This window comes from Macaca fascicularis, chromosome 16 (genome assembly GCF_037993035.2).
Source record: "Macaca fascicularis isolate 582-1 chromosome 16, T2T-MFA8v1.1".
Taxonomy (NCBI): domain Eukaryota; kingdom Metazoa; phylum Chordata; class Mammalia; order Primates; family Cercopithecidae; genus Macaca; species Macaca fascicularis.
The window spans coordinates 62,205,676-62,232,341 of NC_088390.1; the positions used below are offsets into that span (position 1 = coordinate 62,205,676).

At 40.0% G+C, this 26,666-nt stretch overlaps 2 protein-coding genes and 1 long non-coding RNA gene across 13 annotated transcripts; 1 reads left to right on the top strand and 2 right to left on the bottom strand.

The window, feature by feature from the left end:
• Positions 1 to 3,236: 3,236 nt before the first annotated feature.
• Positions 3,237 to 26,566, top strand: LOC135967704 (uncharacterized). Its single transcript, XR_010581881.1, has 2 exons — positions 3,237 to 3,615; positions 25,167 to 26,566. It is a non-coding gene; the product is annotated as an uncharacterized lncRNA (long non-coding RNA).
• LOC102145225 (uncharacterized) lies at positions 3,712 to 4,985 on the bottom strand. Of its 7 annotated transcripts, XM_065531573.1 has the most exons (3): positions 4,678 to 4,985; positions 4,528 to 4,632; positions 3,712 to 4,482 (listed from the first exon to the last, which is right to left on the bottom strand). In XM_065531573.1, exons 1-3 carry the CDS (start codon positions 4,926 to 4,928, stop codon positions 4,233 to 4,235), a joined length of 606 nt encoding a protein of 201 aa, XP_065387645.1. In that variant the 5' UTR covers positions 4,929 to 4,985; the 3' UTR covers positions 3,712 to 4,232. The 7 variants fall into 7 exon arrangements, with proteins under 7 accessions (XP_065387645.1, XP_065387649.1, XP_065387648.1 ...); XM_065531577.1 differs by lacking the exon at positions 4,528 to 4,632; XM_065531576.1 differs by having other exon boundaries at positions 3,712 to 4,503; positions 4,624 to 4,985.
• Positions 14,320 to 15,959, bottom strand: LOC107127831 (uncharacterized). 5 transcript variants are annotated; one of them, XM_065531581.2, is made up of 3 exons: positions 15,562 to 15,959; positions 15,373 to 15,456; positions 14,320 to 15,312 (listed from the first exon to the last, which is right to left on the bottom strand). In XM_065531581.2, the coding sequence occupies exons 1-3, from the start codon at positions 15,900 to 15,902 to the stop codon at positions 15,072 to 15,074; spliced, it is 666 nt and encodes a 221-aa protein (XP_065387653.1). In that variant the 5' UTR covers positions 15,903 to 15,959; the 3' UTR covers positions 14,320 to 15,071. The 5 variants fall into 5 exon arrangements, with proteins under 5 accessions (XP_065387653.1, XP_065387651.1, XP_065387652.1 ...); XM_065531579.2 differs by having other exon boundaries at positions 15,448 to 15,959; XM_065531580.2 differs by having other exon boundaries at positions 14,320 to 15,207; positions 15,373 to 15,959.
• Positions 26,567 to 26,666: the final 100 nt, after the last annotated feature.

Here is a 26,666-nt window from a genome sequence, read left to right on the forward strand (position 1 = left end):
AATGGAATCATTGGCACAATTATGCACTAACTATACTTGTTCTTTTCCAGAAACTTAAACAAAATAAAAACCCAACATGTTCTGGAATTCCTGCTTTTTCTTTTCTTTCTTTCTTTCTTTCTTTTCTTTCTTTCTCTTTCTTTCTTTCTTTCTTTTTCTTTCTTTCTTTTTTCTTTTCCTTTTCTTTGTTTTTTGTTCTTTCTTTCTTTCTTTCTTTCTTTCCTTCTTTCTTCTTTCTTTCCCTTCTCTCTCTCTCTCTCTCTCTCTCTCTCTCTCTCTTTCAGCTCTAAATATTGTATGCTGAAAGTTTTGCTGGATGCTGGAATAACAAAATAACAAATGACATGTTTTGCAATTGTTCTAATGTTTTACATATATTAGCTCAATTACTAGTCCCAACAATCCAGTATGGAAAATTCTATTGTAATCCTCCCTTTACAGATGAGAAACTTAAGGCACAGGTGGGATTCAAACCAGTAAGCAGGGGAGCTGTAATTTTATTTCAGCCAGCCCAGCACTGGGTCCATGTTTTTAATCACTATACATACTACCTCTCTGCAAAATCAGATATGAAAGGAATTTTCTTTACCTTCATATTGTTTTTGGTGCAGTCAAATCTATGAATTTTTTTCTTTGATAGCTCCTGGGTATGTGTCATATTTTGAAAGGCCTTTCCAGTTATAAATTTACATAAACATTATCGTATAATTTCTGTTAACTTCGAGGTTTCATGTTTTATATTTTAAAACATTTTACCTACTAGGAATGTATACAGATACAAAATATGAGGTTTACTGTTTTATAATCAGATATGACCATGGCTCAACATCATTGATTAAAGAATACATCTTTCCATTACTGAGTTAAAGTGCCACGTTTTCATATAATAAATTGTTTTATGTACTTTAGTCTATGTCTGGACTTGATTTTTAATTTGCTAATGATTTTTCATGCGCTAGTGTCACAGTCATCAATATATGGTATTAACTTACTTTTAATGGTTATCAAGCTCAAGTCTGCCTTAATAGGTTATGGCAATATGCTAGTGAACTCATATATCTGCGTGGCAAAATGGTATATTTATACTGGGTTCCTTGACATGAAAATGTAAATTGCACCTGTCTGGCTTCTGAAACTGGCGTTGAAAAGAATGCACTAGCTAAGTCTGCAGCAGCGTATGAGTCTTACTAGGTTTGTTGAGTTTCCTGTAATGTTCTGACTTAGGTGGTGTAGCTGAAACAATTGGTGGAACCAACTTGTTTAATCACCAAGCCTGTTGTTAACCTCTTCCTTACTTACTGGCCAGATGGGACTATTATGAGGGAGTTCATGGGAATTAAAACTCTTGTTTCAGCTACTTTCTTAATCAAAACAGGCATCTCTTGCTGCCCCTCTGGAGTTCTATCTTGCTTAGTTTCACTAGCTAGAAAGCTTGAGCAATTCCGAAGGTATATATTTAGCATGAGTAAATAATACTGAGTGACTTTGAAGTGAATGAAACATCAACTAAATCAATGTTTCATTCACTTAAAATCCATCTCTACTATGCATTTAGGTAAAGCTGATGTGACCACAGAATAATCACCACAGTCACACTTTCCCATTCATAAATTTATATCTACCTTGGGTTTCACCACCACAGTGTCTTCCATATCATCTTTGGACCCTTTAGAGCACCATAACTCTCTCCAAAGGCAATGACTATACTGGAGTGTCTGTGCATACTCATCCTAAGAAGTTTCACATGCCACCCTTGGGACATTTCACCCAAATTATTGCATAGGCCTGGAGTACCTGCTCCTTGTTACTGTGAGCCCTGAGTACTGAGGTTTCCCTTATTGCTTTCCCTGAACTCTAGCTACCCCTTTGCAAATAGTCTCTTTATTACTCAGATACACTGTGTCATCTCATTCCTGCTGTAGCCCAGTTCTTGTGGACACAGGAAATTACAAGCTTCATATACTTTAATACTGAAAAGACCACATAAAACCTATAGTCTTTGATTTCACTCTAGCTAATAAAGCATAATGTTAAAACCTGCATCCTGTAATGAGTAGTTGTCAAAGAAGAACATACGGGAGGATAAAAGGTTTGTTAATTCTGATGTATGAAATGACAAGTCTGTACTCTTTAGAATAATTTAGAGTGAATGGAAAAGGCTGAAGCTCAAAGTGTCTGCAAGGCATTTTTATGATATGCTAAGACTATAATGCCTAACTTAGGCTGGAGTGAAGCCCACGTAATGTTAATTTCTATTCATGTAGTCTCTTGACAACTTAAAACTTCTTTATTTTTACATTTCAGAAATACTAACTAGCTCTTAGTTACATTTCTTTGGAAATGTAACACAGCTAATAAATAAAATTCTGATTTGTAGAAATTTTGGATTTAAAGCAGTTTTAATATACTTCAGATTATTAGCTGAAATGTATAAACCCTTATATTTATATAAATAAGATATATTGCACATATCATGACACATTTTTTCATCTACATAGAATAACACTTATTTGAGTTTTGGTGATGAGAAAACTGAGTCTTAAGAAGAAGTCCCACCCATGTTCTCTTAAGACAATGCAAGGTGATTAAAGCCCGAAACGAAGGAGTAAAACCATCAAGAAAATGAAGAAACCTCAGTAACATTAGAGGCTAAAATTATAAAGGAGTTTCAGTCTGGAAATACTAAGACTTTGAGCATCTATTAATTACAAGGTATAAAACATTTATGAGAAATCTGCCATGAATGTCATAAATTTCCAGAAATCTTGACTTAGAAGGTACGCTTTGTATTCTGAAAGATCATTTTATGTTAAGAGAGGAAAAAAGGAAGGAAGGAAGGAAGGAAGGAAGGAAGGAAGGAAGGAAGGAAGGAAGGAAGGTAGGAAGGAAGGAAGGCAGGCAGGCAGGCAGGCAGAGGGGAGGGCAGGTGGAGGGAAGGTAAAGGGATTAGAAGGGGAGGGAGGGGGAAGGAAGGAAATAAGGAAAAAGTACTTGAGCTAGGGAGAACACTCAAAATTTCCACAACCAATAATGGAACATACTGGAAGTAGAAATACAGTCAGACAAAATGTAGATGACTTCATGATGTTCAACTTGCTGGAGTTTTTAAGGGACATTTGAGGCATATACCAAAACTTAATTTTGAGTTATAGAAGACAGTCCAACAATGATACAAATTTTCTTGCTGTTCTGTCAAAAAGAACATTATGCTAAGATATTATTCTAGCCCAGGGTAGTGTTTCAGTAATAATAACAGCAGAACTTGTATTTGTTTCTTTATTTATTGAGCCATAGTTGCTCTGTCACCCAGGCTGGAGTGCAATGACATGATCTCGGCTCACTGCAACCTCCTCCTCCTGGCTTCAAGTGATTCATCTGCTTCAGCCTCCCAAGTAGCTGGGGCTACAGGTGTGCACCACCACACCCGACTAATTTTTGTGCTTTCAGTAGAGAAGGGACTTCACCGTGTTGTCCACACTGGTCTTGAACTCCTGGCCTCAAGTGATCCACCCACTCAACCTCCCAAAGTGCTGGGATTACAGATGTGAGCAACCACACTCGGCCAGAAGCTGAATACATTAAGAGCCTATACTGCATTATGTACCAGGCCCTGTGGTGAGTATATTACATGGGTTATGTCTCTGAACATTTAAAGAACATAATGCATTATCTCTATTCTCAGAGAAAAAAACTGAGGCCTGAGGAGGTTAAACAACTTGCCCCATACCACACAACAAATACCTAGGGGAGTCGTGATTCCAATCAGTTAACATGAATCAAGAGCCCAGGCTCTTAAACATGCTCTCCTGCATTTGAAGAGAGATGGCCCTTGATGTGAAGTGACAGGTAAAGACACACACACACACACACACACACGCACACACACACAGAGGCACAATGAAATCACTAACAAATCAGGAGATTTCAATATTAGGGAAGTGGCTGTTTATTAATACGTGAAAACAATATTATATGAGATCATCATAGTTAGTGTCCCCTTCGAATGAAGACGCTGCTCATCTAAAAATAACTGCATTGGGGCCTGGCACAACATATTTTAATGAATGTGTGTATGTCTGTCATTTCCTAGAAGAGCTGAATGTCCACTCTGAATGCCACATGAGACAAATTGGCAGGGAAGCGTTCATTTTTTCCAGTGACTGGCTGGCTACAGTGCATTTTATGTGACTAATGAAGACATTCATAGTATGACAAATATCACAAGGAGAGATTTAGCAGCAAGAGGAGGCACAGCACAAGGGGCGGGGGCAGGTGGAGATGACACAGGTTGGGCGATAGCAAGTGGTGTGGCAGGAGACTCGGCCACAGACTGGACGCAGGCAGCAGCAGGGGCGGCAGCAGCTGGATTCACAGCAGGAGGGGCGGCAGCAGCTGGAGATGCAGCAGCTGGGACGGCAGCAGGTGGGCTGGCAGCACACAGACTGGCAGCACTGGGGCCTGCAGCAGCTGGACACACAGCAGCTGGGGCGGCAGCAGGTGGTCCTGCAGCAGGTGGTCTGGCAGCACTGGGGTCTGCAGCAGCTGGACACACAGCAGCTGGGGCGGCAGCAGGTGGTCCTGCAGCAGGTGGTCTGGCAGCACTGGGGCCTGCAGCAGCTGGACACACAGCAGCTGGGGCGGCAGCAGGTGGTCCTGCAGCAGGTGGTCTGGCAGCACTGGGGCCTGCAGCAGCTGGACACACAGCAGCTGGGGCGGCAGCAGCTGGAGATGCAGCAGCTGGGGCGGCAGCAGGTGGGCTGGCAGCACACAGACTGGCAGCACTGGGGTCTGCAGCAGCTGGACACACAGCAGCTGGGGCGGCAGCAGGTGGTCCTGCAGCAGGTGGTCTGGCAGCAGGTGGGGCGGCAGCAGGTCTCCAGGCCACAGCTCTGCTCAGAGCAGACAGAGCCACAACAGGAGCTGACCATGGTGTCAGAGGGTGGAGGTTCTGGGTGGGTTTCTAGAAGAATGAGGTTCTCACGTTTGGAAGTATCCTCGGGCCACAGCCTCTTATATACTGCCCAGCTGTCCTGTTGTTACCACATTTTCCTTGTTTTTGTTTACTTAATAACTAATTGATTATCAGATTATACAATAATGTTTGCCCATTTAATGGTTTAAACTTGTTAAAAACAAAATTTTCTTGTCCTGATGTAATAAGATCTATCATGTCTGCCTTCTCTCATGATTCACACCTTGGTGGCATCTTCTAGACCACATTCTCTTCCTCTTCCTCTTCCTCCACAGAGGGCTGTTCATGTGATTCCCTGCATCTGGAATTGCATTTCTCACTCTCACTTCCGGTACCCTCTACCAAAATGGGATTTGGTCAGTCAGTCACACTTCCAGTTAGGCATTCCCTCTAGTGACCAATAGCAAGGAAAGCCCATCTGCTCAGTGTGGCATTCCTAGTCTGTGGGTCATTATTAAGCCATGAGCAAAGGGACAGCGATACCTGCGTGTGGCCTTGGTGACCTCTACACTGCTGAAATGGGTTTCCTTGGATGTTTTAAATTTTGGGTCATGTTCTATATCCTTAAATTTTTATACTTGGTGTTACTGATAGGTCACAGTTTCTTAAATTGATACTTTGCTCTCCTATATTTTGTGTCATGTCTCTCCAGCAGATCTATTAGATTCTGGAAGACATAGTCCCATTTTTGTTCCATAACTCATTGTTTCTTTAAAATGCCTCTAACTGTCTGTTAACATAATACAGGTGTGTGTTTTCACTTTTTAAAAAAGACATTTGAGATAATTGTAGATTTACAAACAGCTGTAACAAACAGTCCCAGGAGAGGCTGTCCGTACTTCACCCAGGCTCCTTAACACTGTGTAACATCTGTAGAATGCTTTTAAGAATCTGTCTACCCCCACTACTGTGTCTTCCATGAGGTGCTGAATATAGAAAGAGCTCAAGCTCAGTGAAATTAAAAACAATCAGTTATTTTTCAGATTGACATATAATATTGTATTTATCATGTACAGCATAATATTTTGAAATATGTATACATTGTGGAAGGGTTAAATCTAGCTCATAAATGCATTACCTCTCATACCTATCATTTTTTTGTGGTGAGAACACTTAATATCCAGGTGAGAACACTTAATATCCATTGTCAGAATTTTTCAAGAATACAATATGTGCAATATATCATCATTCACTGTAGTCACTATGCTACACAGCAGACCTCTTGACCTCATTCCTCCTGTCCAGCTACAATTATATGTCTTTTGACCAGTATCTCCTCAAGCCCATGACTCCCTAGCCACCCCTAGCCTCTGGTTATCTTCATTTTCTGCTCTACTTCTATGATATCAACTTTTTTGAGTGAGATCATGTGAGTGAGATCATGTGCTATCTGTCTTTCTGTGACTGGTTGACCTCACTTAGCATAATTTCCTTGAGATTTATCCATGTTGCCACAAATGACAGAACTTCCTTCTTTTTATGGCCAAATAGTACTGCACTGAGTATATACTTCATTTTCTTTATCCACTTATTTGTTGGTGGACACTTGCATTGTGTGCATATCTTCGCAATTGTGAATAGTGCTGCAATAAATGTGGACATGCAGTTATTTCTTCAACATACTGATGTCATTTCCTTTAGATACATACTGTACCCAGAGGTGGATTGCTGGATCATATGCTAATTCCATTTTTAATTTTTTTGAGGAAAGCTTATATTGTTTTCCATAATGGCTGAACTAGTTTCCATTCCCACCAACAGTGTACAAGGGATTTTTTTTCACATCCTTGCCAATACTTGTTATCTTTTGTCTTTTTTATGATAACCATTCTAACAGGAGTAAGGTGATATCTCAATGTGGTTTTGATTTGTATTTCCCTAATGATCAGTAATGTTGATTACTTTTTCACAAACCTGTTAGCCATTTGTATGTCTTCTTTTGAGAGATATCTAGTCAGGTCTTTTTCCTATTTTTAATCAGGTTTTTGTTTTCTTGTTTGTGAGCTGTTTGGGCTCCTTGTACATTTGGATATTAACCCCTTATGAGATGTATACCTTATAAATATTTTCTCCCATTCTGTAGGTTATCTCTTAACTCTTCTTGTTGTATCCTTTGTTGTGCAGAACCTTTTTAGTTTGAAGTAATCTCGTTCATCTAATTTTTCTTTCATCGCCTGTGCTTTTGAGGTCATATTCAAAAAGTCATTACCAAGACCAATGTCATAAATCTTTCCCCCTATGCTTTCTTCCAAAAATTTCATAGCTTCTGATCTTACATTCAAGCCATTAACTCCTTTGAACTGATTTTTGTATACCGTAAGAAATAAGGGACTAATTTCGTTCTGCTGCACGTGGATACCCAGTTTTCCTAATACAATTTATTGAAGAAACTGTCCTTCCCCCATTCTTGGCATCTTTGTTGAAAATCAATTGGCTGTAAATGAGTGACTTTATTTCTAGTCTCTCTATTCCATTCCATTTGTCTATGTGTCTGTTTTTATGTCAGAATGATGATATTTTGGTTACTGCAGTGTTGTGGTTTCTTTTGAAGTCAGGGAATGTGATGCTTCTAGCTATGTTCTTAGTGTTCAAGATCACTTTGGTTATTTGTGGTTCTATACAAATTTTAGAACTTTTGTTTCTATTTCTGTGAATAATGTCATTAGTGTATTTATAGGGATTGCATGAGATCTGTAGATTGCTTTAAGAATATTTGGACAATATTGATTCTTTCAGTTCATAAACACAGGATATCATTCTATTTATTTGTGTTTTTGTCAATTTCTTTCATTCGTGTTTACAGTTTTCAGTGTAGATATCCTTACTCCCTTGGTTAAACTTGTTCCTGAGTATTTTATTTTATTTTATTATAACTATTGTAAATGAAATAGTTTTCTTGATTTCTTTTCAATTAGTTTGCTTTTAATGTATAGAAAACCTATTAGGTTTTGTATGTTGATTTTATACTCTGCAACCTTACTGAATTTGTTTATTAGTTCTCACAGTTTCTCAGTGGAGTCTTTAGGGTTTTCTACCTATAAGATCATGTCATCTGCAAACAGAAACAATTTAACTTCTTCCTTTCCAATTCAGATATTTTTAAAATATTTTATTGGTGTCAATGTATAATTTTATTACATGGATATATTGCATAATGGTCGAGTCAGGACGTTTAGAGTATCCATCACTGAAATAACGTGCATCCTACCCATCAAGTAATTTCTCATCATCCAACCCCCTCCTACACCCCTGCCCCTCAGACTCTCCATTGTCTGTCATTCCACACTCTACGTCCATGCGTATGCATCATTTGGCCCCACTGTAACTGAGAACACGCAGTATTTGTCTTTCTGTGTCTGAGATGTTTCACTTAAGATAATGGCCTCCAGTTCCATCCATGTTTCTGCAAGTGACATGGTTTCATTATGTTTTATGGCTGAAGAGTATTCCATTGTTTGTATATAGCACATTTTCTTTATCCAGTCATCCACTGATGGTCATTTAGGTTGATTCCATACCTTTGCTGCTATAAATAGTGCTGCGATAAACATATGTGTGCAGGTATACTTTTGGTATAATGATTTCTTTTCCTTCAGGTAAACACTCAGTCACGGGGTTGCTGGATCAAATGGTAGTTCCAGTTTTAGTTCTTTGAGAAATCTCCATACTGTTTTCCATAGAGGTTATACTAATTTACCTTCTCAACAACTGTTTATGGGTTCCCTTTCAGCTGCATCTTCATCAACATTTGTTATTTCTGTCTTTTTAATAACGGCTATTCTGACTGATATAAGATGATCTCTTATTGTGGTTTTAATTTGCATTTGTTTAATGATTAGTGATGATGAGCATTATTTCATATGCTTATTGGCCATTTGTATGTCTTCTTTTGAAAAATGTCTATTCATGTCCTTTTCCCCTTTTTAATGGGACTATTTGTGATATTTTTGTTGTTAGAGTTCCTTGTAAATTCTGGATATGAATCCCCTGTTGGATGGATGGATAGTTTGCAGATATTTTCTCCCATTCTGCAGGTTGCCTGTTCACTCTGTTGATTATGTCTTTTGCTGTGCACGACAGACCAGGAGCACCATCATCTTGGACAAACGCTGCCACTTTAAGTTCCAGCTCCCTTTCCAGCCTCATGCATTTCAAGGAAATCACTTCTCTTTTAACTACAAGCAGCCAGAAAGAGCAGACAGTAAAACACAGATAAGACAGCTCAGGCACAGAGGGAAGCAGGGGGAAAGTCTCTTGGGTAACTGCCAAACTTCACCCTCATATAATGGGCCCCAGTTAAACAGTGGGTCTTAATAAGCGCATTCCTTTCCCTTCACGTGTATTAAGATAGGGAATTTAAAAGCAGACTCAGGGGCTGTGCCTGCATAGGAATAGACACACAACTCTCCCTCCCAGATAAGCGTAGCAAAGAGACACGGAAGCCTTCCAAGCCTCTAATAAACTCTCCCACCCTAAATCCTTAAAAACTCTTAGTCTGTAAAAGAGTGTGCCTCCAACCTAACTCGGCCAAACCCCCCTCTTAGGTTTGTTTTCTCTAAAAGAAACCCGTCTTTCGTGTTTCTTTCCTCTTTCTTTAATTCTTACAGTGCAGAAGCTTTTTTGTTTAGATAAATCTTATTTGCCTGTTTTCTGTTTTGTTGCCTGTGCCTTAGAGGGCATAGTCACGAGGTTTTTGGCTAGATCAATGTCCAGAAGAGTTTTCCCTAAGCTTTCTTCTAGGAATTTTTTTTTTTTTTTTGACAGAATCTCGCTCTGTTGCCCAGGCTGGAGTGCAACAGCTTGATCTCAGCTCACTGCAACCTCCGCCTCCCAGATTCAAGTGATTCTCCTGCCTCAGCCTCCGGAGTAGCTGTGATTACAGGCACCAACCACCATGCCTGGCTAATTTTTGTATTTTTAGTAGAGACAGGGTTTCACCATGTTGGTCAGGCTAGTCTTGAACTCCTGACCTCAAGCAATCCACCTGCCTCAGCCTCCCAAAGTGCTGGGGTTAAAGGCATGAACCATCACGCCCGGCCTCTTCTAGTATTTTTTATAGCTTCATGTCTTACATTGTAGCCTTTAGGGCATCTTGAGTTGATTTTTGTACATAGTGAGAGAGAGGCATCCAGTTTCATTCTTCTGCAAAGGCAATCCAATGTACCCAGCATCATTTATTCATTGAACAGGATATCCTTTTCCGTGTGTGTTCTTATCAACTTCGTCAAAAATCAGTTTGCTGTAAGCTTGCGGCTATATTTCTGTGTTCTCTATTCTGTTCCACTGATCTATGTGTCTATTTTTAACCCCAAACCATGCTGTTTTTGTTACTATAGCCTTTTAATATAATTTGAGAACAGGAAATGTAATGCCTCCAGCTTTCCCCCCACCCCAACCCTTCGGATTGCTTTAGCTACTTGGACTCTGTTTTTCACTTCCCTATCAATTTTAGGATTTTTTCCCCCTAATTCCTTTAAAAATGACATTAGTATTTCAGTAGGAATTGCATTGAATCTGTAGACTGCTTTGGGTAGTATGGTCATTTTAACAGCATTAATTCTTCTGATCCATGAGAATGAGATATTTCCAATTTGTGTTGTCTGTAATTTCTTTTGTTAGTGTTTTATAGTTTTCCTTTCAGGTATCTTTCACCTCATTCGATAAATATATTAGTCAGTATTTTTATAGCTATTGTAAATGAGATTGCCTTCTTGATTTGGTATTCAACTGGATCATTATCGGTGTATACAAATGCTACTGATTTTTGCTTGTTGATTTCATATTCTGAAACTTTACTGAATTCGCTTATCAAATCCACGAGTTTTTTGGTGGAGCCTTTAGGGTTTTCTAGATATAAGATCATGTCATCTTTTGCTGTGTGAAGCTTTTTAGTTTAAGTAAGTCCCGTCTGCCAATTTTTGCTTTTGTTGCCTGTGCTTTTGAGATCTTAGTCATGAATTCTTTGGCTAGATCAAGGTTCAGAAGAGTTTTTCCTAAGTTTTCTTCTGGTATTTTTATAGTTTCACATTTTACATGTAAGTCTTTGATCCATCTTGAGTTGATTTTTGTACACGGTGAGAGAAAGGGGTCCAATTTCATTCAGCAAACAAATAATTTGACTTTCTTTTTTCAAATTTGAATGCTGTTTATCTCTTTCTCTTGCTTGATTGCTCTGGCTAGGGCTTCTAGTACTGTGTTGAATAGGAGTGGTGAAAGTGGGCATCCTAGTCTTGTTCCAGTTCTTAGGGAGAATGCTTTCAATTTTTCCCTATTCAGCGTGATGTCAGCTATGGGCTTGTCATATGTGACCTTTATTATGTTGAGGTACATTCCCTCTATGCCTAATTTGCTGTGAGTTTTTTCATTAAAAGATTTTGAATTTTGTAAAATGCTTTTTTTTTTTTGCATCTACTTAAATGATCAAATGCTTTTTGTCCTTCATTCTATTAATGTGGTGTATCATGTTTATTGATTTATGTGTGTTGACCTAACCTTGCATCACCTGAGTGAATCCCACTTGATCACGGTGAATGATCTTTTTAATATGTTGTTGAATAAGGTTTCCTGGTATCCTGTTGAGTATTTTGTATTTTTGCATTTATGTTTATAAAGTATATTGGCCTATAATTTTCTTTTCTTGTAGTGTCCTTATCTGGCTTTGATAAAGAGTAATGCTGGCATTATAAACGGATGTTGGAAGTATTCCCTCCTCTTCACTTTTTGTGGAAGAGTTTGATAAGGATTGGCGTCAATCCTTCTTCAGATGCTTGTAGAATTCACATGTGAGGCTATCTGGTATTGGACTATTCTTTGCTGGGAGGTTTGTTATTGATACTTTAATCTTCTTATTCATTATTGGACTACTCAGATTTTCTATTCCTCATGATTCAGTCTTGGTAGGTATTATGTTTCTAGGAATTCATCCATTCCTTCTAAGTTATCCACACATCTACACACAAACATACACAGACATACACATACACATACACATAAGTGCATGTAAAACTGATAAAACTAGAACAAGTTCTGTGGATTTTACCAACGTCAGTCTCTGGAGTTTGCCATGTACTCTAGTGATGGAATATGTGACAATTGGGGAAAACTGGGTGAAGGGCGCATAGGACTTTGCTGTACTTTTTTTTTTTTTTTTACTTTCTGTGAATTTATAGTTATTTCTAACTAGAAAGTTAAAAAAAAAGATATATGAAGACTATTGGAAAAAAAAGAGGAGCATGCTTTTACTTGCCAATCTCATTGAATATTTATGACATCCTTACTACGTGTTGTGGCTATTGTGATCCTTTCTTTAAAGAAAAAAACCCTAGGCTGAGATAGTTAACATGTACAAGAACATAGCTGGTATGTAGTACAGTCAAAATTCAGCCCCAACTCTAATTCCCAAGTGCACAGGCTATACTCTATATAGAACTTCCCTATCAGTTTAAATCCCTTCCTTTAAATAAGTTTAAATCAATTCATGAGATGCAGTTTACTGAGGACTTTCTATTTCAGTGGCTGTTGCAATTTACAGCTCTTATGTTAGATGTATTAGGTTCAAATATGCCTCCTTCTACACATTTTCCTATTTCTGCTGTGAGACAGAATCCTAGTTTTGATAAAAAATCTTGTTGGAGAGTATCAATTTAATTTTTCAATTGTATGATGCCCTGATAACATGTAGTCTCCTGTTGTGCAGAAAAAGAGACAGAAATACACATAGACCAATGTATTAATAATAAACAGTGAAAGAGAACCACACACACAGATTGCCTCAAGTCTACCTAAATGGTACTTCTTTTATTACACAGAACAGCTGTAATTTTCTTCTTTTATGCACTTCTTTCTCTTTAAACTAATTGCTTTGTTGTGGCTTTTGAAGTTCATATTTTTTTTTTATGTTTACCTAATTGATACCTCATCTGGAGGATTGGACCATCTTCGAATCTTCTTCCTCTCCCACGGGTTGACCCAGAGCTAGTGGTAACTGATGTCTGAGTGCAAAATTCCAACTGCCTTGCCTCTCAGAAAGATGGGGCTATGATACTATTCACTCTCTAGAGCTTCCTATAGGGCCAGAAGAGAAAATCATTCAACAAAAACCATGTTCTGCCTTAGGTTCTTTAACTCCTCTATTCTGCCTCCCAGTTTCTTACTGATTTCTCCTGAGAGCATTTTCTTATAAACCACTCATCCAAGAATCCTTGTTTCCGGTTCTATTTTGAGTGAATCCAACTTAATGCACCTCTTAAACACAGTTTGTTTTAGAATAGAAGTTACTAACATGGCAATTCTGCCTTATCCTTCAGATATAATAATGTGGAAGAAAAAGAGACTGAAGACCGGGTGAGATGGCTCATGCCTGTAATCCCAGCACTTTTTGAGGCTGAAGCAGATGGATCACTTGAGGTCAGGAGTTTGAGACCAGCCTGGCCAACATGGTGAAGCCCCATTTCTACTAAAAATACAAAAATTAGCTGGCGGTGGTGGCACATACCTGTAATCCCAGCTACTTGGAGGGCTGAGGTGGAAAAATTGCTTGAACCTGGGAGGTGGAGGTTGCAATGAGCTGAGATGGCACCACTGCCCTCCAGCCTGGATGACAGGACAAGACTCCATCTCAAAATAAATAAATAAAGCAGAGAGAGAGAGAGAGAGATATTAAAGACAACTAGTCCAGAGATAACTGTGCCAAAACTGAGGAGGAGGAGGAGGAGGAGGAGAATATTTAGAACATTTACCTATTTAGTAGACAGTATACTCAAGAGTTGACCGTGACACCGGGGTAACCACAGATATTGTATAAAAATGATTTAATTATGTTATGTGAAATAGGCCAAGCACAGAAAGACAAATTGCTAATGGAATGGAACTCATGAAGATAAATAATAGTTTGCTGGTTATCAGAATCAGAGGAGGGTGCCTGTGAGAAATGAAGAGGTTGATTAATGGGTACAAATATAAGTTAGAGAGAAAAATATGACCTAGTATTCAATATAACTGTAGGATGACTATAGTTAACAATAAGCTATTAAACATTTCAAAGTAGCTACAAAAGAATAATTCAGATGTTCCTAGCATAAAGAAAAGATGCATTGTGATGGATAATCCAATTACCCTGATTGGATCTTTACACATTATATGGATATATCAAAATTTTATATGTGCATCTATTATATATCAATAAAGAAGGAAAAATGTTTTGAAGTTTGAAAAATGTTTGAAGAACTGAGGTTAGGAACACTGGTGTCTTAGATTGGGTACCCACTGGAGCAGACCCAGGAGTATATTTGGGAGGTGGTCCCAAGAAGTGCTGTATGGAACACAAAAAATGTTCCAGGAAAGGGAGGGAAGTGAATACAAGATGAGTTAATGATCAGAATAGCCCTGTAGGCAGCTGGAATTTGGTGTCTCTGAGGACTTCTGACAGGCTGGTACAACATGCTCCGAACTGGAGGAGAAATAACTAAAACATGTGTTCACCAACCCCTACTCATTTGTTGAGTGCTGTTCTGAGAAGCTTTAACTCTACAGTCCAGAGCTTGCCCTTTGGCTACAGAAACTCTTCAAGAAGAGAGTTCCAGTTGCTTGCTCTAAGAAACCACCATTGTATATTAGAATAAAGTGTGCTGAGGAAATAGAGGTGGTGCCCCTGAAATTACGTGCTGTGGTCTTCTCCTCTGCAGAGAGAACAACAGAAAAATGACTGGTAATGACCACACCCAAAAAAGAAAAATAAGAAGACACAGTATCTGTATATTTCTATGCCTGAAAATTTATTTAATATTTATTTAGGTAAATATTTGTTTAAAATGGAATAGCTCCATATGAGAAATTACGGCAGAGAGCAAATATTTCAATTAAGATAGTTGACAGATTTTGGAGCAAATTACAACCCATGTTCATTTGGTAGAGAGGTAAAATGTAGGGGGAGCATATATTTGGAGGCCAGATTCAATCTAAGAATTGGTTGGAACTGAAGTTTTCCAACTAGCTTCCCATGACTCAGCTCATAGATGAGCTACATCAAGAATGCTGGTTGATGAGAATCGGGTGAGTTCAGATGAGAGTCTCAGCAGCAAGATGCACTACAGCAGGTTGGTCAGCAGCACGTGGTCTGGCAGCAGTTGGGACGGCAGCAACTGGACACACAGCAGTTGGTTTGAAAACACTGAGTTCTGCAGCAGGTGGTCTGGCAGCAGCTGGGGTGGCAGCAACTGGAGATGCAGCAGGAGGGCCTGAAGCAGCTGAAACCACAGGAGGAGGAGCTACTACTGCTGGAGATACTGCAGGAAGGATGGCAGCAGCTGGAAATGCAACAGCTAGGGTGGCAGCAGGTGGTCCTGCAGCAGGTTGTTTGCCAGAAGATGGGCTAGCAGCACAGAGACTGGCCACACGGGGACCTGTAGCAGCTGGATACACAGCAGCTGGGGCGGCAGCAGGTGGGCTGGCAGCACACAGACTGGCAACACTGGGGCCTGCAGCAGCTGGGGCGGCAGCAGGTGGTCCTACAGCAGGTGGTCTGGCAGCACTGGGGTCTGCAGCAGCTGGATACACAGCAACTGGGGCGGCAGCAGGTGGGCTGGCAGCACACAGACTGGCAACACTGGGGCCTGCAGCAGCTGGGGCGGCAGCAGGTGGTCCTACAGCAGGTGGTCTGGCAGCACTGGGGTCTGCAGCAGCTGGACACGCAGCAACCGGGGCGGCAGCAGGTGGTCCTGCAGCAGGTGGTCTGACAGCAGCTGGGGCGGCAGCAGGTGGGCTGGCAGCACACAGACTGGCAGCACTGGGGCCTGCAGCAGCTGGACACACAGCAGCTGGGGCGGCAGCAGGTGGTCCTGCAGCAGGTGGTCTGGCAGCAGCTGGGACGGCAGCAGTTCTCTAGGCCACAGCCCTGGTCAGAGCAGACAGAGCCACAACAGGAGTTGACCATGGTGTCAGAGGGTGGAGGTTCTGGGTGGGTTTCCAGAAAGGAGGGTTTGGAAGGTTTGGAAGTCTCCTTGCCCCAGATCCTCTTTTATACCCTGCTAAGGCCTGATGTCATCAGATGCAGCACTCTTTCCTTGTTGTTGTTGGTCCTGATAAGAAGGCAATTATCAAATTAGGCAAGTTTGTTTTTCTGCTTAAATTTGTCAACATGGAGGAAAGCATTATTTCCTTCCCCTGGTGTGTTAGGATTCCTCAGGTCAGCTCTTCTTGAACAACCTCTTGTGTGCCTCTTGCTGTAGCTTCCTCCTTGAGCTGCCATGTGACATCTGCCTGTAGGTACCATGCGCTGCAGCCTCATTTTCTTGAATACATTATGTCTGACCGTGGGTGATTTTAATTCTTCTAGGCCCATAATTTTCTTTTGGTGATTCAGGAGGAGAAAGCTGTGCTTTAATCTCATGGCATGTTTGTTATGAATCAAGTGGGCAATGAAGGTTTGAATGTGAATCAGGTGACCAGTGGCATGAAAACACAAATACTATTAGGATGCATTCCTTGCCACCTTCCATACAGTGAATCATGACCCATTTTCTAGACATTCTGATGGGGAAAGCAGAATTGTTTTAAGGTGCACATCTAAGTCATGAATTATTGATGCTTCTTTGTCTTGAGAAACAACACTCCAAAACTCAGTTGCAGGGCCTTTAGCGGAAATTGGCTACAGAGATCAGTTATACTAAAAGGTTCAGGTCCCTCCACTCTCTGCTCTGAGGGGCTGATTTTCCTTCTGACTTTTCCTTCCTGTCTCTCTGGCTTTAACAGTCACATTGAGTCATCTCCTTTATTTCTAAGGTTTACTTGCCAATCTAAGGTAAAGGACCTAGTATCCTTGCTATATCTATATCTATATATATATACACACACACATATATATTTATATATTATATATAAATATACACACATACCTACACACACACACACACATATATAAACATATATATACGTATATATATGTATATACATACACACATACACATTATGTCTGACCTTGGGTGATTTTAATTATTCTAGACCCATAATTTTCTTTTGATGTGTGTGTGTGTGTATATATATACACACATATATATACACACATATATATACACACACACACACATCAGTGTATATATATGTGTGTGTGTATATATATACACACATACACATATACATCAGTATATATATATATACACACACACATACAGGCTTGAGGGAATATATATATTCCCCCAAAGGACCTTAGGAATATATATGCATGTGTATATATAGTACTTTATATATAGGTAATATAGGAATATATATATTTATATATTTATGAATATATAATGCATATTCCTCATGTGTTTGTATTTAGTAATATATAAATATATATCATATATAATAACATATTTAGGAATATATATTTACTTTTATTTTATTATATTTATTTAGGAATATGTATTTACCTTTATCTCCTAAGGCCCTTTACCTTAGGAATATTATACACACACACACATACACACACACACACACACACACACACACACACACACACTCCCCCAAACCTGGGTGTTAAGGAAACCCAAGGAAGAAGGCAGAAACTCCCTGTCTTTGTGCCACATTCTTCTGTTACATGTCACCCTCCACTTTAGCATGCTCTTGGTTAGCAATTTCTGTCTGGACTGGCCTCTCCGAGGATACTATGGACACCTCAACTCTGCTGAGGCTCTTTCCATAAAACATGCTCATCAAAATATTTGGAGGCCGTGAAGGAAAGAAAACGTGAATATACCAAATGGCAGAACCATGGTTCCAAAACAACAGAAATACTCTCACAAGGAATCAAACCTAACAAGATGAAGTATCAGAACCAATTGTAGATCAAAAGAGTGGTTATTAATGCCACATGGCAAACGAGATTCGGGAGGAGTGAATATATCTAAATTTATTGGGAGTATTTATTTAACTACGCACATACCCTAATGTTTTGTCCACTCTTAGCACACTTTCACTAGATAAAATATTACAGGTTGAGGACATCTTATGTGAAAATCAGAAATCTGAAATGCTCCAAAACACGAAACTTTTTGAGTACCTATATGATGCTCAAAGAAAATGCCCAATAGAACATTTAGGATTTCAGGGTTTTGCATTAAGGATGCTCAACAAGTATAATGCAAATATTCCAACTCTGAAAAAACTTGAAATTTGAAACACATCTGGTGCCAAGCATTTCAGATATGGGGTACTCAACCTGTATCACCACTATGAGCCCTATTACTCCAGGCATACGGTGGAAAGACAGGTTGAGAACTTCTTGTCTAGAAACAACCACTGTATGTATATAAGAAGACCTTGAAGCAGTTTATGATGAGGACCACTTAAGTGTTTCACACTCTAGTAACCTCAGTATTAGTTCACACTTACGGCCAACCACTTACTGGCACTAAAGCTGTGTTAACTCCTGCATGCAAACTTGAAACATTCATGAAAGTGGGACATTTACTAATGTAGATGTGGCATTTCTAATCCTCCCAGAGAGTTCGGAACACATCTGGAAAATGCATTTCAATCCAGGCTAGAAGGATAAAGATAAATTGGGGTTTATGAAAAGCAAAGTTGCTCTGAGGGTGACGTTATGATCAGTGAGGAACAAATGGAAATGCTTTGGAAATTTAACCTAAAAAGGAGAAAACTGGAGCAAAGCAAAGGCAGTGCAGCCTGAAAGGCCTCTGTATGAGAATGGACTTCCTCAAATGGCTGCCATGGGCTGATACAGGATAGTGAAGATAGGATGTTCCTAGGGAGAAACAAAATCTGACTCACCATGAGGAAGGTTCTTTATGAAACGGGCTGCCTCTAGAGATAATCAGGGGAGGGGTTCCAGTGTGAGCTGGTGTTGCTGACTGAGCCACATGCAAGAGCCAGATGGAGGGAATTGGATGAAATTACTTTGAGCTGCTAGGGGCGGAGCAAGATGGCCGAATAGGAACAGCTCCAGTCGCCAACTCCCAGCGCGAGCGACACAGAAGACGGTTGATTTCTGCATTTTCAATTGAGGTACTGGGTTCATCTCACTGGGGAGTGCCGGATGATCGGTGCTGGTCAGCTGCTGCAGCCCGACCAGCGAGAGCTGAAGCAGGGCGAGGCATTGCCTCACCTGGGAAGCGCAAGGGGGAAGGGAATCCCTTTTCCTAGCCAGGGGAACTGAGACACACAACACCTGGAATATCGGGTAACTCCCACCCCAATACTGCGCTTTAAGCAAACAGGCACACCAGGAGATCATATCCCACACCTGGCCGGGAGGGTCCCACACCCACGGAGCCTCCCTCATTGCTAGCACAGCAGTCTGTGATCTACACAAGGCAGCAGCGAGGCTGGGGGAGGGGCGCCCGCCATTGCTGAGGCTTAAGTAGGTAAACAAAGCCGCTGGGAAGCTCGAACTGGGTGGAGCTCACAGCAGCTCAAGGAAACCTGCCTGTCTCTGTAGACTCCACCTCTGGAGACAGGGCACAGTAAACAATAACAAACACAGCAGAAAACTCTGCAGACGCAAACGACTCTGTCTGACAGCTTTGAAGAGAGCAGTGGATCTCCCAACACGGAGGCTGAGATCTGAGAAGGGACAGACTCCCTGCTCAAGTGGGTCCCTGACCCCTGAGCAACCTAACTGGGAGACATCCCCCACTAGGGGCAGTCTGACACCCCACACCTCACAGGGTGGAGTACACCCCTGAGAGGAAGCTTCCAAAGCAAGAATCAGACAGGTACACTCGCTGTTCAGCAATATTCTATCTTCTGCAGCCTCTGCTGCTGATACCCAGGCAAACAGGGTCTGGAGTGGACCTCAAGCAATCTCCAACAGACCTCAAGCAATCTCCAACAGACCTACAGGGTCCTGACTGTTAGAAGGAAAACTATCAAACAGGAAGGACACCTACACCAAAACCCCATCAGTACATCACCATCATCAAAGACCAGAGGCAGATAAAACCACAAAGATGGGGAAAAAGCAGGGCAGAAAAGCTGGAAATTCAAAAAATAAGAGCGCATCTCCCCTGGCAAAGGAGCGCAGCTCATCGCCAGCAACGGATCAAAGCTGGACGGAGAATGACTTTGACGAGATGAGAGAAGAAGGCTTCAGTCCATCAAATTTCTCAGAGCTAAAGGAGGAATTACATACCCAGCGCAAAGAAACTAAAAATCTTGAAAAAAAAGTGGAAGAATTGATGGCTAGAGTAATTAATGCAGAGAAGGTCATAAACGAAATGAAAGAGATGAAAACCATGACACGAGAAATACGTGACAAATGCACAAGCTTCAGTAACCGACTCGATCAACTGGAAGAAAGAGTATCAGCGATTGAGGATCAAATGAATGAAATGAAGCGAGAAGAGAAACCAAAAGAAAAAAGAAGAAAAAGAAATGAACAAAGCCTGCAAGAAGTATGGGATTATGTAAAAAGACCAAATCTACGTCTGATTGGGGTGCCTGAAAGTGAGGGGGAAAATGGAACCAAGTTGGAAAACACTCTTCAGGATATCATCCAGGAGAACTTCCCCAACCTAGTAGGGCAGGCCAACATTCAAATCCAGGAAATACAGAGAATGCCACAAAGATACTCCTCGAGAAGAGCAACTCCAAGACACATAATTGCCAGATTCACCAAAGTTGAAATGAAGGAAAAAATCTTAAGGGCAGCCAGAGAGAAAGGTCGGGTTACCCACAAAGGGAAGCCCATCAGACTAACAGCAGATCTCTCGGCAGAAACTCTCCAAGCCAGAAGAGAGTGGGGGCCAATATTCAACATTCTTAAAGAAAAGAATTTTAAACCCAGAATTTCATATCCAGCCAAACTAAGTTTCATAAGTGAAGGAGAAATAAAATCCTTTACAGATAAGCAAATGCTTAGAGATTTTGTCACCACTAGGCCTGCCTTACAAGAGACCCTGAAGGAAGCACTAAACATGGAAAGGAACAACCGGTACCAGCCATTGCAAAAACATGCCAAAATGTAAAGACCATCGAGGCTAGGAAGAAACTGCATCAACTAACGAGCAAAGTAACCAGTTAATATCATAATGGCAGGATCAAGTTCACACATAACAATCTTAACCTTAAATGTAAATGGACTAAATGCTCCAATTAAAAGACACAGACTGGCAAACTGGATAAAGAGTCAAGACCCATCAGTCTGCTGTATTCAGGAGACCCATCTCACACGCAGAGACATACATAGGCTCAAAATAAAGGGATGGAGGAAGATTTACCAAGCAAATGGAGAACAAAAAAAAGCAGGGGTTGCAATACTAGTCTCTGATAAAACAGACTTTAAACCATCAAAGATCAAAAGAGACAAAGAAGGCCATTACATAATGGTAAAGGGATCAATTCAACAGGAAGAGCTAACTATCCTAAATATATATGCACCCAATACAGGAGCACCCAGATTCATCAAGCAAGTCCTTAGAGACTTACAAAGAGACTTAGACTCCCATACAATAATAATGGGAGACTTCAACACTCCACTGTCAACATTAGACAGATCAACGAGACAGAAAGTTAACAAGGATATCCAGGAATTGAACTCATCTCTGCAGCAAGCAGACCTAATAGACATCTATAGAACTCTCCACCCCAAATCAACAGAATATACATTCTTCTCAGCACCACATCGTACTTACTCCAAAATTGACCACGTAATTGGAAGTAAAGCACTCCTCAGCAAATGTACAAGAACAGAAATTATAACAAACTGTCTCTCAGACCACAGTGCAATCAAACTAGAACTCAGGACTAAGAAACTCAATCAAAACCGCTCAACTACATGGAAACTGAACAACCTGCTCCTGAATGACTACTGGGTACATAACGAAATGAAGGCAGAAATAAAGATGTTCTTTGAAACCGATGAGAACAAAGATACAACATACCAGAATCTCTGGGACACATTTAAAGCAGTGTGTAGAGGGAAATTTATAGCACTAAATGCCCACAAGAGAAAGCAGGAAAGATCTAAAATTGACACTCTAACATCGCAATTAAAAGAACTAGAGAAGCAAGAGCAAACACATTCGAAAGCTAGCAGAAGGCAAGAAATAACTAAGATCAGAGCAGAACTGAAGGAGATAGAAACACAAAAAACCCTCCAAAAAATCAATGAATCCAGGAGTTGGTTTTTTGAAAAGATCAACAAAATTGACAGACCACTAGCAAGACTAATAAAGAAGAAAAGAGAGAAGAATCAAATTGACGCAATTAAAAATGATAAAGGGGATATCAGCACCGACCCCACAGAAATACAAACTACCATCAGAGAATACTATAAACACCTCTATGCAAATAAACTGGAAAATCTAGAAGAAATGGATAATTTCCTGGACACTTACACTCTTCCAAGACTAAACCAGGAAGAAGTTGAATCCCTGAATAGACCAATAGCAGGCTCTGAAATTGAGGCAATAATTAATAGCCTACCAACCAAAAAAAGTCCAGGACCAGATGGATTCACAGCTGAATTCTACCAGAGGTACAAGGAGGAGTTGGTACCATTCCTTCTGAAACTATTCCAATCAATAGAAAAAGAGGGAATCCTCCCTAACTCATTTTATGAGGCCAACATCATCCTGATACCAAAGCCTGGCAGAGACACAACAAAAAAAGAGAATTTTAGACCAATATCCCTGATGAACATCGATGCAAAAATCCTCAATAAAGTACTGGCAAACCGGATTCAGCAACACATCAAAAAGCTTATCCACCATGATCAAGTGGGCTTCATCCCTGGGATGCAAGGCTGGTTCAACATTCGCAAATCAATAAACATAATCCAGCATATAAACAGAACCAAAGACAAGAACCACATGATTATCTCAATAGATGCAGAAAAGGCTTTTGACAAAATTCAACAGCCCTTCATGCTAAAAACGCTCAATAAATTCGGTATTGATGGAACATATCTCAAAATAATAAGAGCTATCTATGACAAACCCACAGCCAATATCATACTGAATGGGCAAAAACTGGAAAAATTCCCTTTGAAAACTGGCACAAGACAGGGATGCCCTCTCTCACCACTCCTATTCAACACAGTGTTGGAAGTTCTCGCTAGGGCAATTAGGCAAGAGAAAGAAATCAAGGTATTCAGTTAGGTAAAGAAGAAGTCAAATTGTCCCTGTTTGCAGATGACATGATTGTATATTTAGAAAACCCCATTGTCTCAGCCCAAAATCTCCTTAAGCTGATAAGCAACTTCAGCAAAGTCTCAGGATACAAAATTAACGTGCAAAAATCACAAGCATTCTTATACACCAGTAACAGACAAACAGAGAGCCAAATCAGGAATGAACTTCCATTCACAATTGCTTCAAAGAGAATCAAATACCTAGGAATCCAACTTACAAGGGATGTAAAGGACCTCTTCAAGGAGAACTACAAACCACTGCTCAGTGAAATCAAAGAGGACACAAACAAATGGAAGAACATACCATGCTCATGGATAGGAAGAATCAATATCGTGAAAATGGCCATACTGCCCAAGGTAATTTATAGATTCAATGCCATCCCCATCAAGCTACCAACGAGTTTCTTCACAGAATTGGAAAAAACTGCTGTAAAGTTCATATGGAACCAAAAAAGAGCCCGCATCTCCAAGACAATCCTAAGTCAAAAGAACAAAGCTGGAGGCATCACACTACCTGACTTCAAACTATACTACAAGGCTACAGTAACCAAAACAGCATGGTACTGGTACCAAAACAGAGATATAGACCAATGGAACAGAACAGAGTCCTCAGAAATAATACCACACATCTGATCTTTGACAAACCTGAGAGAAACAAGAAATGGGGAAAGGATTCCCTATTTAATAAATGGTGCTGGGAAAATTGGCTAGCCATAAGTAGAAAGCTGAAACTGGATCCTTTCCTTACTCCTTATACGAAAATTAATTCAAGATGGATTAGAGACTTAAATGTTAGACCTAATACCATAAAAATCCTAGAGGAAAACCTAGGTAGTACCATTCAGGACATAGGCATGGGCAAAGACTTCATGTCTAAAACACCAAAAGCAACAGCAGCAAAAGCCAAAATTGACAAATGGGATCTAATTAAACTAAAGAGCTTCTGCACAGCAAAAGAAACTACCATCAGAGTGAACAGGCAACCTACAGAATGGGAGAAAATTTTTGCAATCTACTCATCTGACAAAGGGCTAATATCCAGAACCTACAAAGAACTCAAACAAATTTACAAGAAAAAAACAAACAACCCCATCAAAAAGTGGGCAAAGGATATGAACAGACATTTCTCAAAAGAAGACATTCATACAGCCAACAGACACATGAAAAAATGCTCATCATCACTGGCCATCAGAGAAATGCAAATCAAAACCACAATGAGATACCATCTCACACCAGTTAGAATGGCGATCATTAAAAAGTCAGGAAACAACAGGTGCTGGAGAGGATGTGGAGAAATAGGAACACTTTTACACTGTTGGTGGGATTGTAAACTAGTTCAACCATTATGGAAAACAGTATGGCGATTCCTCAAGGATCTAGAACTAGATGTACCATATGACCCAGCCATCCCATTACTGGGTATATACCCAAAGGATTATAAATTATGCTGCTATAAAGACACATGCACACGTATGTTTATTGCGGCACTATTCACAATAGCAAAGACTTGGAATCAACCCAAATGTCCATCAGTGACAGATTGGATTAAGAAAATGTGGCACATATACACCATGGAATACTATGCAGCCATAAAAAAGGATGAGTTTGTGTCCTTTGTAGGGACATGGATGCAGCTGGAAACCATCATTCTTAGCAAACTATCACAAGAACAGAAAACCAAACACCGCATGTTCTCACTCATAGGTGGGAACTGAACAATGAGATCACTTGGACTCAGGAAGGGGAACATCACACACCGGGGCCTATCATGGGGAGGGGGGAGGGGGGAGGGATTGCATTGGGAGTTATACCTGATGTAAATGACGAGTTGATGGGTGCAGCACACCAACAAGGCACAAGTATACATATGTAACAAACCTGCACGTTATGCACATGTACCCTACAACTTAAAGTATAATAATAATAAATAAATTTATAAAAAAAAAAAGAAAGAAATTACTTTGAGCTTCCCTCCCTGCATTCAGGTGCATGTAAGTCTAATAAATGGAATATGATGTTGTTATATTGTTAACCAGTTTCTACTGCTGCCCTGTTCCTGATTTCCAGGCTTACACAACCAGGATAACAATCTGGCTCCTGAGTGGGCCCCTGCTTCAGCACCGGCTGGTGTTCTGAGCCTGCACTGGCTCTGATGTACCCAGACGCAGCATCGTATTGAGGTCCTGAGCCTTTTTCCTCAGTCAGAGTGAACAGAAGCAGGTTCCAAGCTGTTACGGGGTTAAAACCCTGGTGAGCCCCTTTATGGTATACGAGAACAACTCTAAGATTTCCTCAAGACTTTGAATTACGGGAAAAGAATCATACGCTTGAGGAACCCAGATGATGGGTGCCTACTGATGACTCAGTGGAGATCACTTTTATTTACATTAATTGAGTTTTTTTTCTTTGTAAGGTGTGTGTGTTTTACTTAATATAAGTTTGCATTATGTTTAGAAATCTCTCATAATTTCTTCTAGTACTTTAGCACTTTCGTTTTCCCCAGCTTTATTGAGGTATAGTTGGCAAATAAAATTTTACAAATATCAAGTGTACAACATGATGCCTTGATACGCATATATTGTGAGCTGATTATCACAACCAAGTTAGCTAATAACCTATCACCTAACATAGTTACTATTTTCTGTGTGTGTAATGAGAACAATTAAGATCTACTTTTTCAGAAAATTTCTAGTACTCAATACAGTATTATTAACTATAATCACCATGCTAGTTACTAGATCCCTAGAACTTAGAACAAATGTCAGATTTTGGGATTTGACATGTACTATGGTCCTATGAGAAGTGATCACTGAGGGAAACTGAGTGAAGGGTACAGGGAACTTTGTCTTATTCAACTTCATGTTAACCTATAGTTATTTCAAAATCTATAGTTATTTACAAAAAGTAAAAAAAAATACAACAGAGGCTAATTGGTAGTAAAAGAGAGCCTGCTTGTGTTTGTCAATCAGGCATCTTTATCTCATTGACATTTTGTGATTACCTTCATGTGTTTTTGAGTTATTATGATCCTTTCTTAAGAGAAAAGTAATCCTAGGTTGACAGAGTTTAAATACCATGTCTGAGATCATAGTTGGTATGCAGTACAGTCAGGATTCAGCCTCAACTCTGCATAATTCTCAAGTCCACAGAATATACTCTACACTGAGCTGCTTCTGTTTAAATCAGTTTAAATCACATCATGGGAGGTAGTTTATTAAAAACAATTTTTTGTGCTGGCAGTTACATTCCACAGCTTTCATACTATATGTGTTAGGTTCAAAAATGTCTCTTAAATTCTTCTCCTGTTTCTACTGTGAGACTGAATTCTGGCTTGGATAAAATCTCATTGGAGAATGCCAATTGAATGTTTTAATTGTGAGGGTGTTTGACAACGTGTACTCCTGTGTTGTGCAGAAAAAGAGACAGAAATACATACCATTGTATTAATAACAAATGAAAAGAGATAAGCATTTTTGGTGCTTTTGAACACTATGAAGTTTTATTGAGGAACATCAAACAATTCCACATAAAAATTGATTCGACAGAATAACATTAGAAAGAAACATC

What these genes read in the sequence shown, in the direction of transcription:
- LOC107127831 (XM_065531579.2), bottom strand. Translation starts at nt 15,902, where the DNA reads ATGGTCAACTCCTGTTGTGGCTCTGTCTGCTCTGACCAGGGCTGTGGC. An exon ending in TGCCGCCCCAGCTGCTGCAG is followed by an intron (nt 15,313 to 15,447) that starts GCCCCAGTGTTG and finishes AACCTGCTGCAG; the next exon opens with GACCACCTGCTGCCACCCTA.
- LOC102145225 (XM_015438476.3), bottom strand. Translation starts at nt 4,928, where the DNA reads ATGGTCAGCTCCTGTTGTGGCTCTGTCTGCTCTGAGCAGAGCTGTGGC.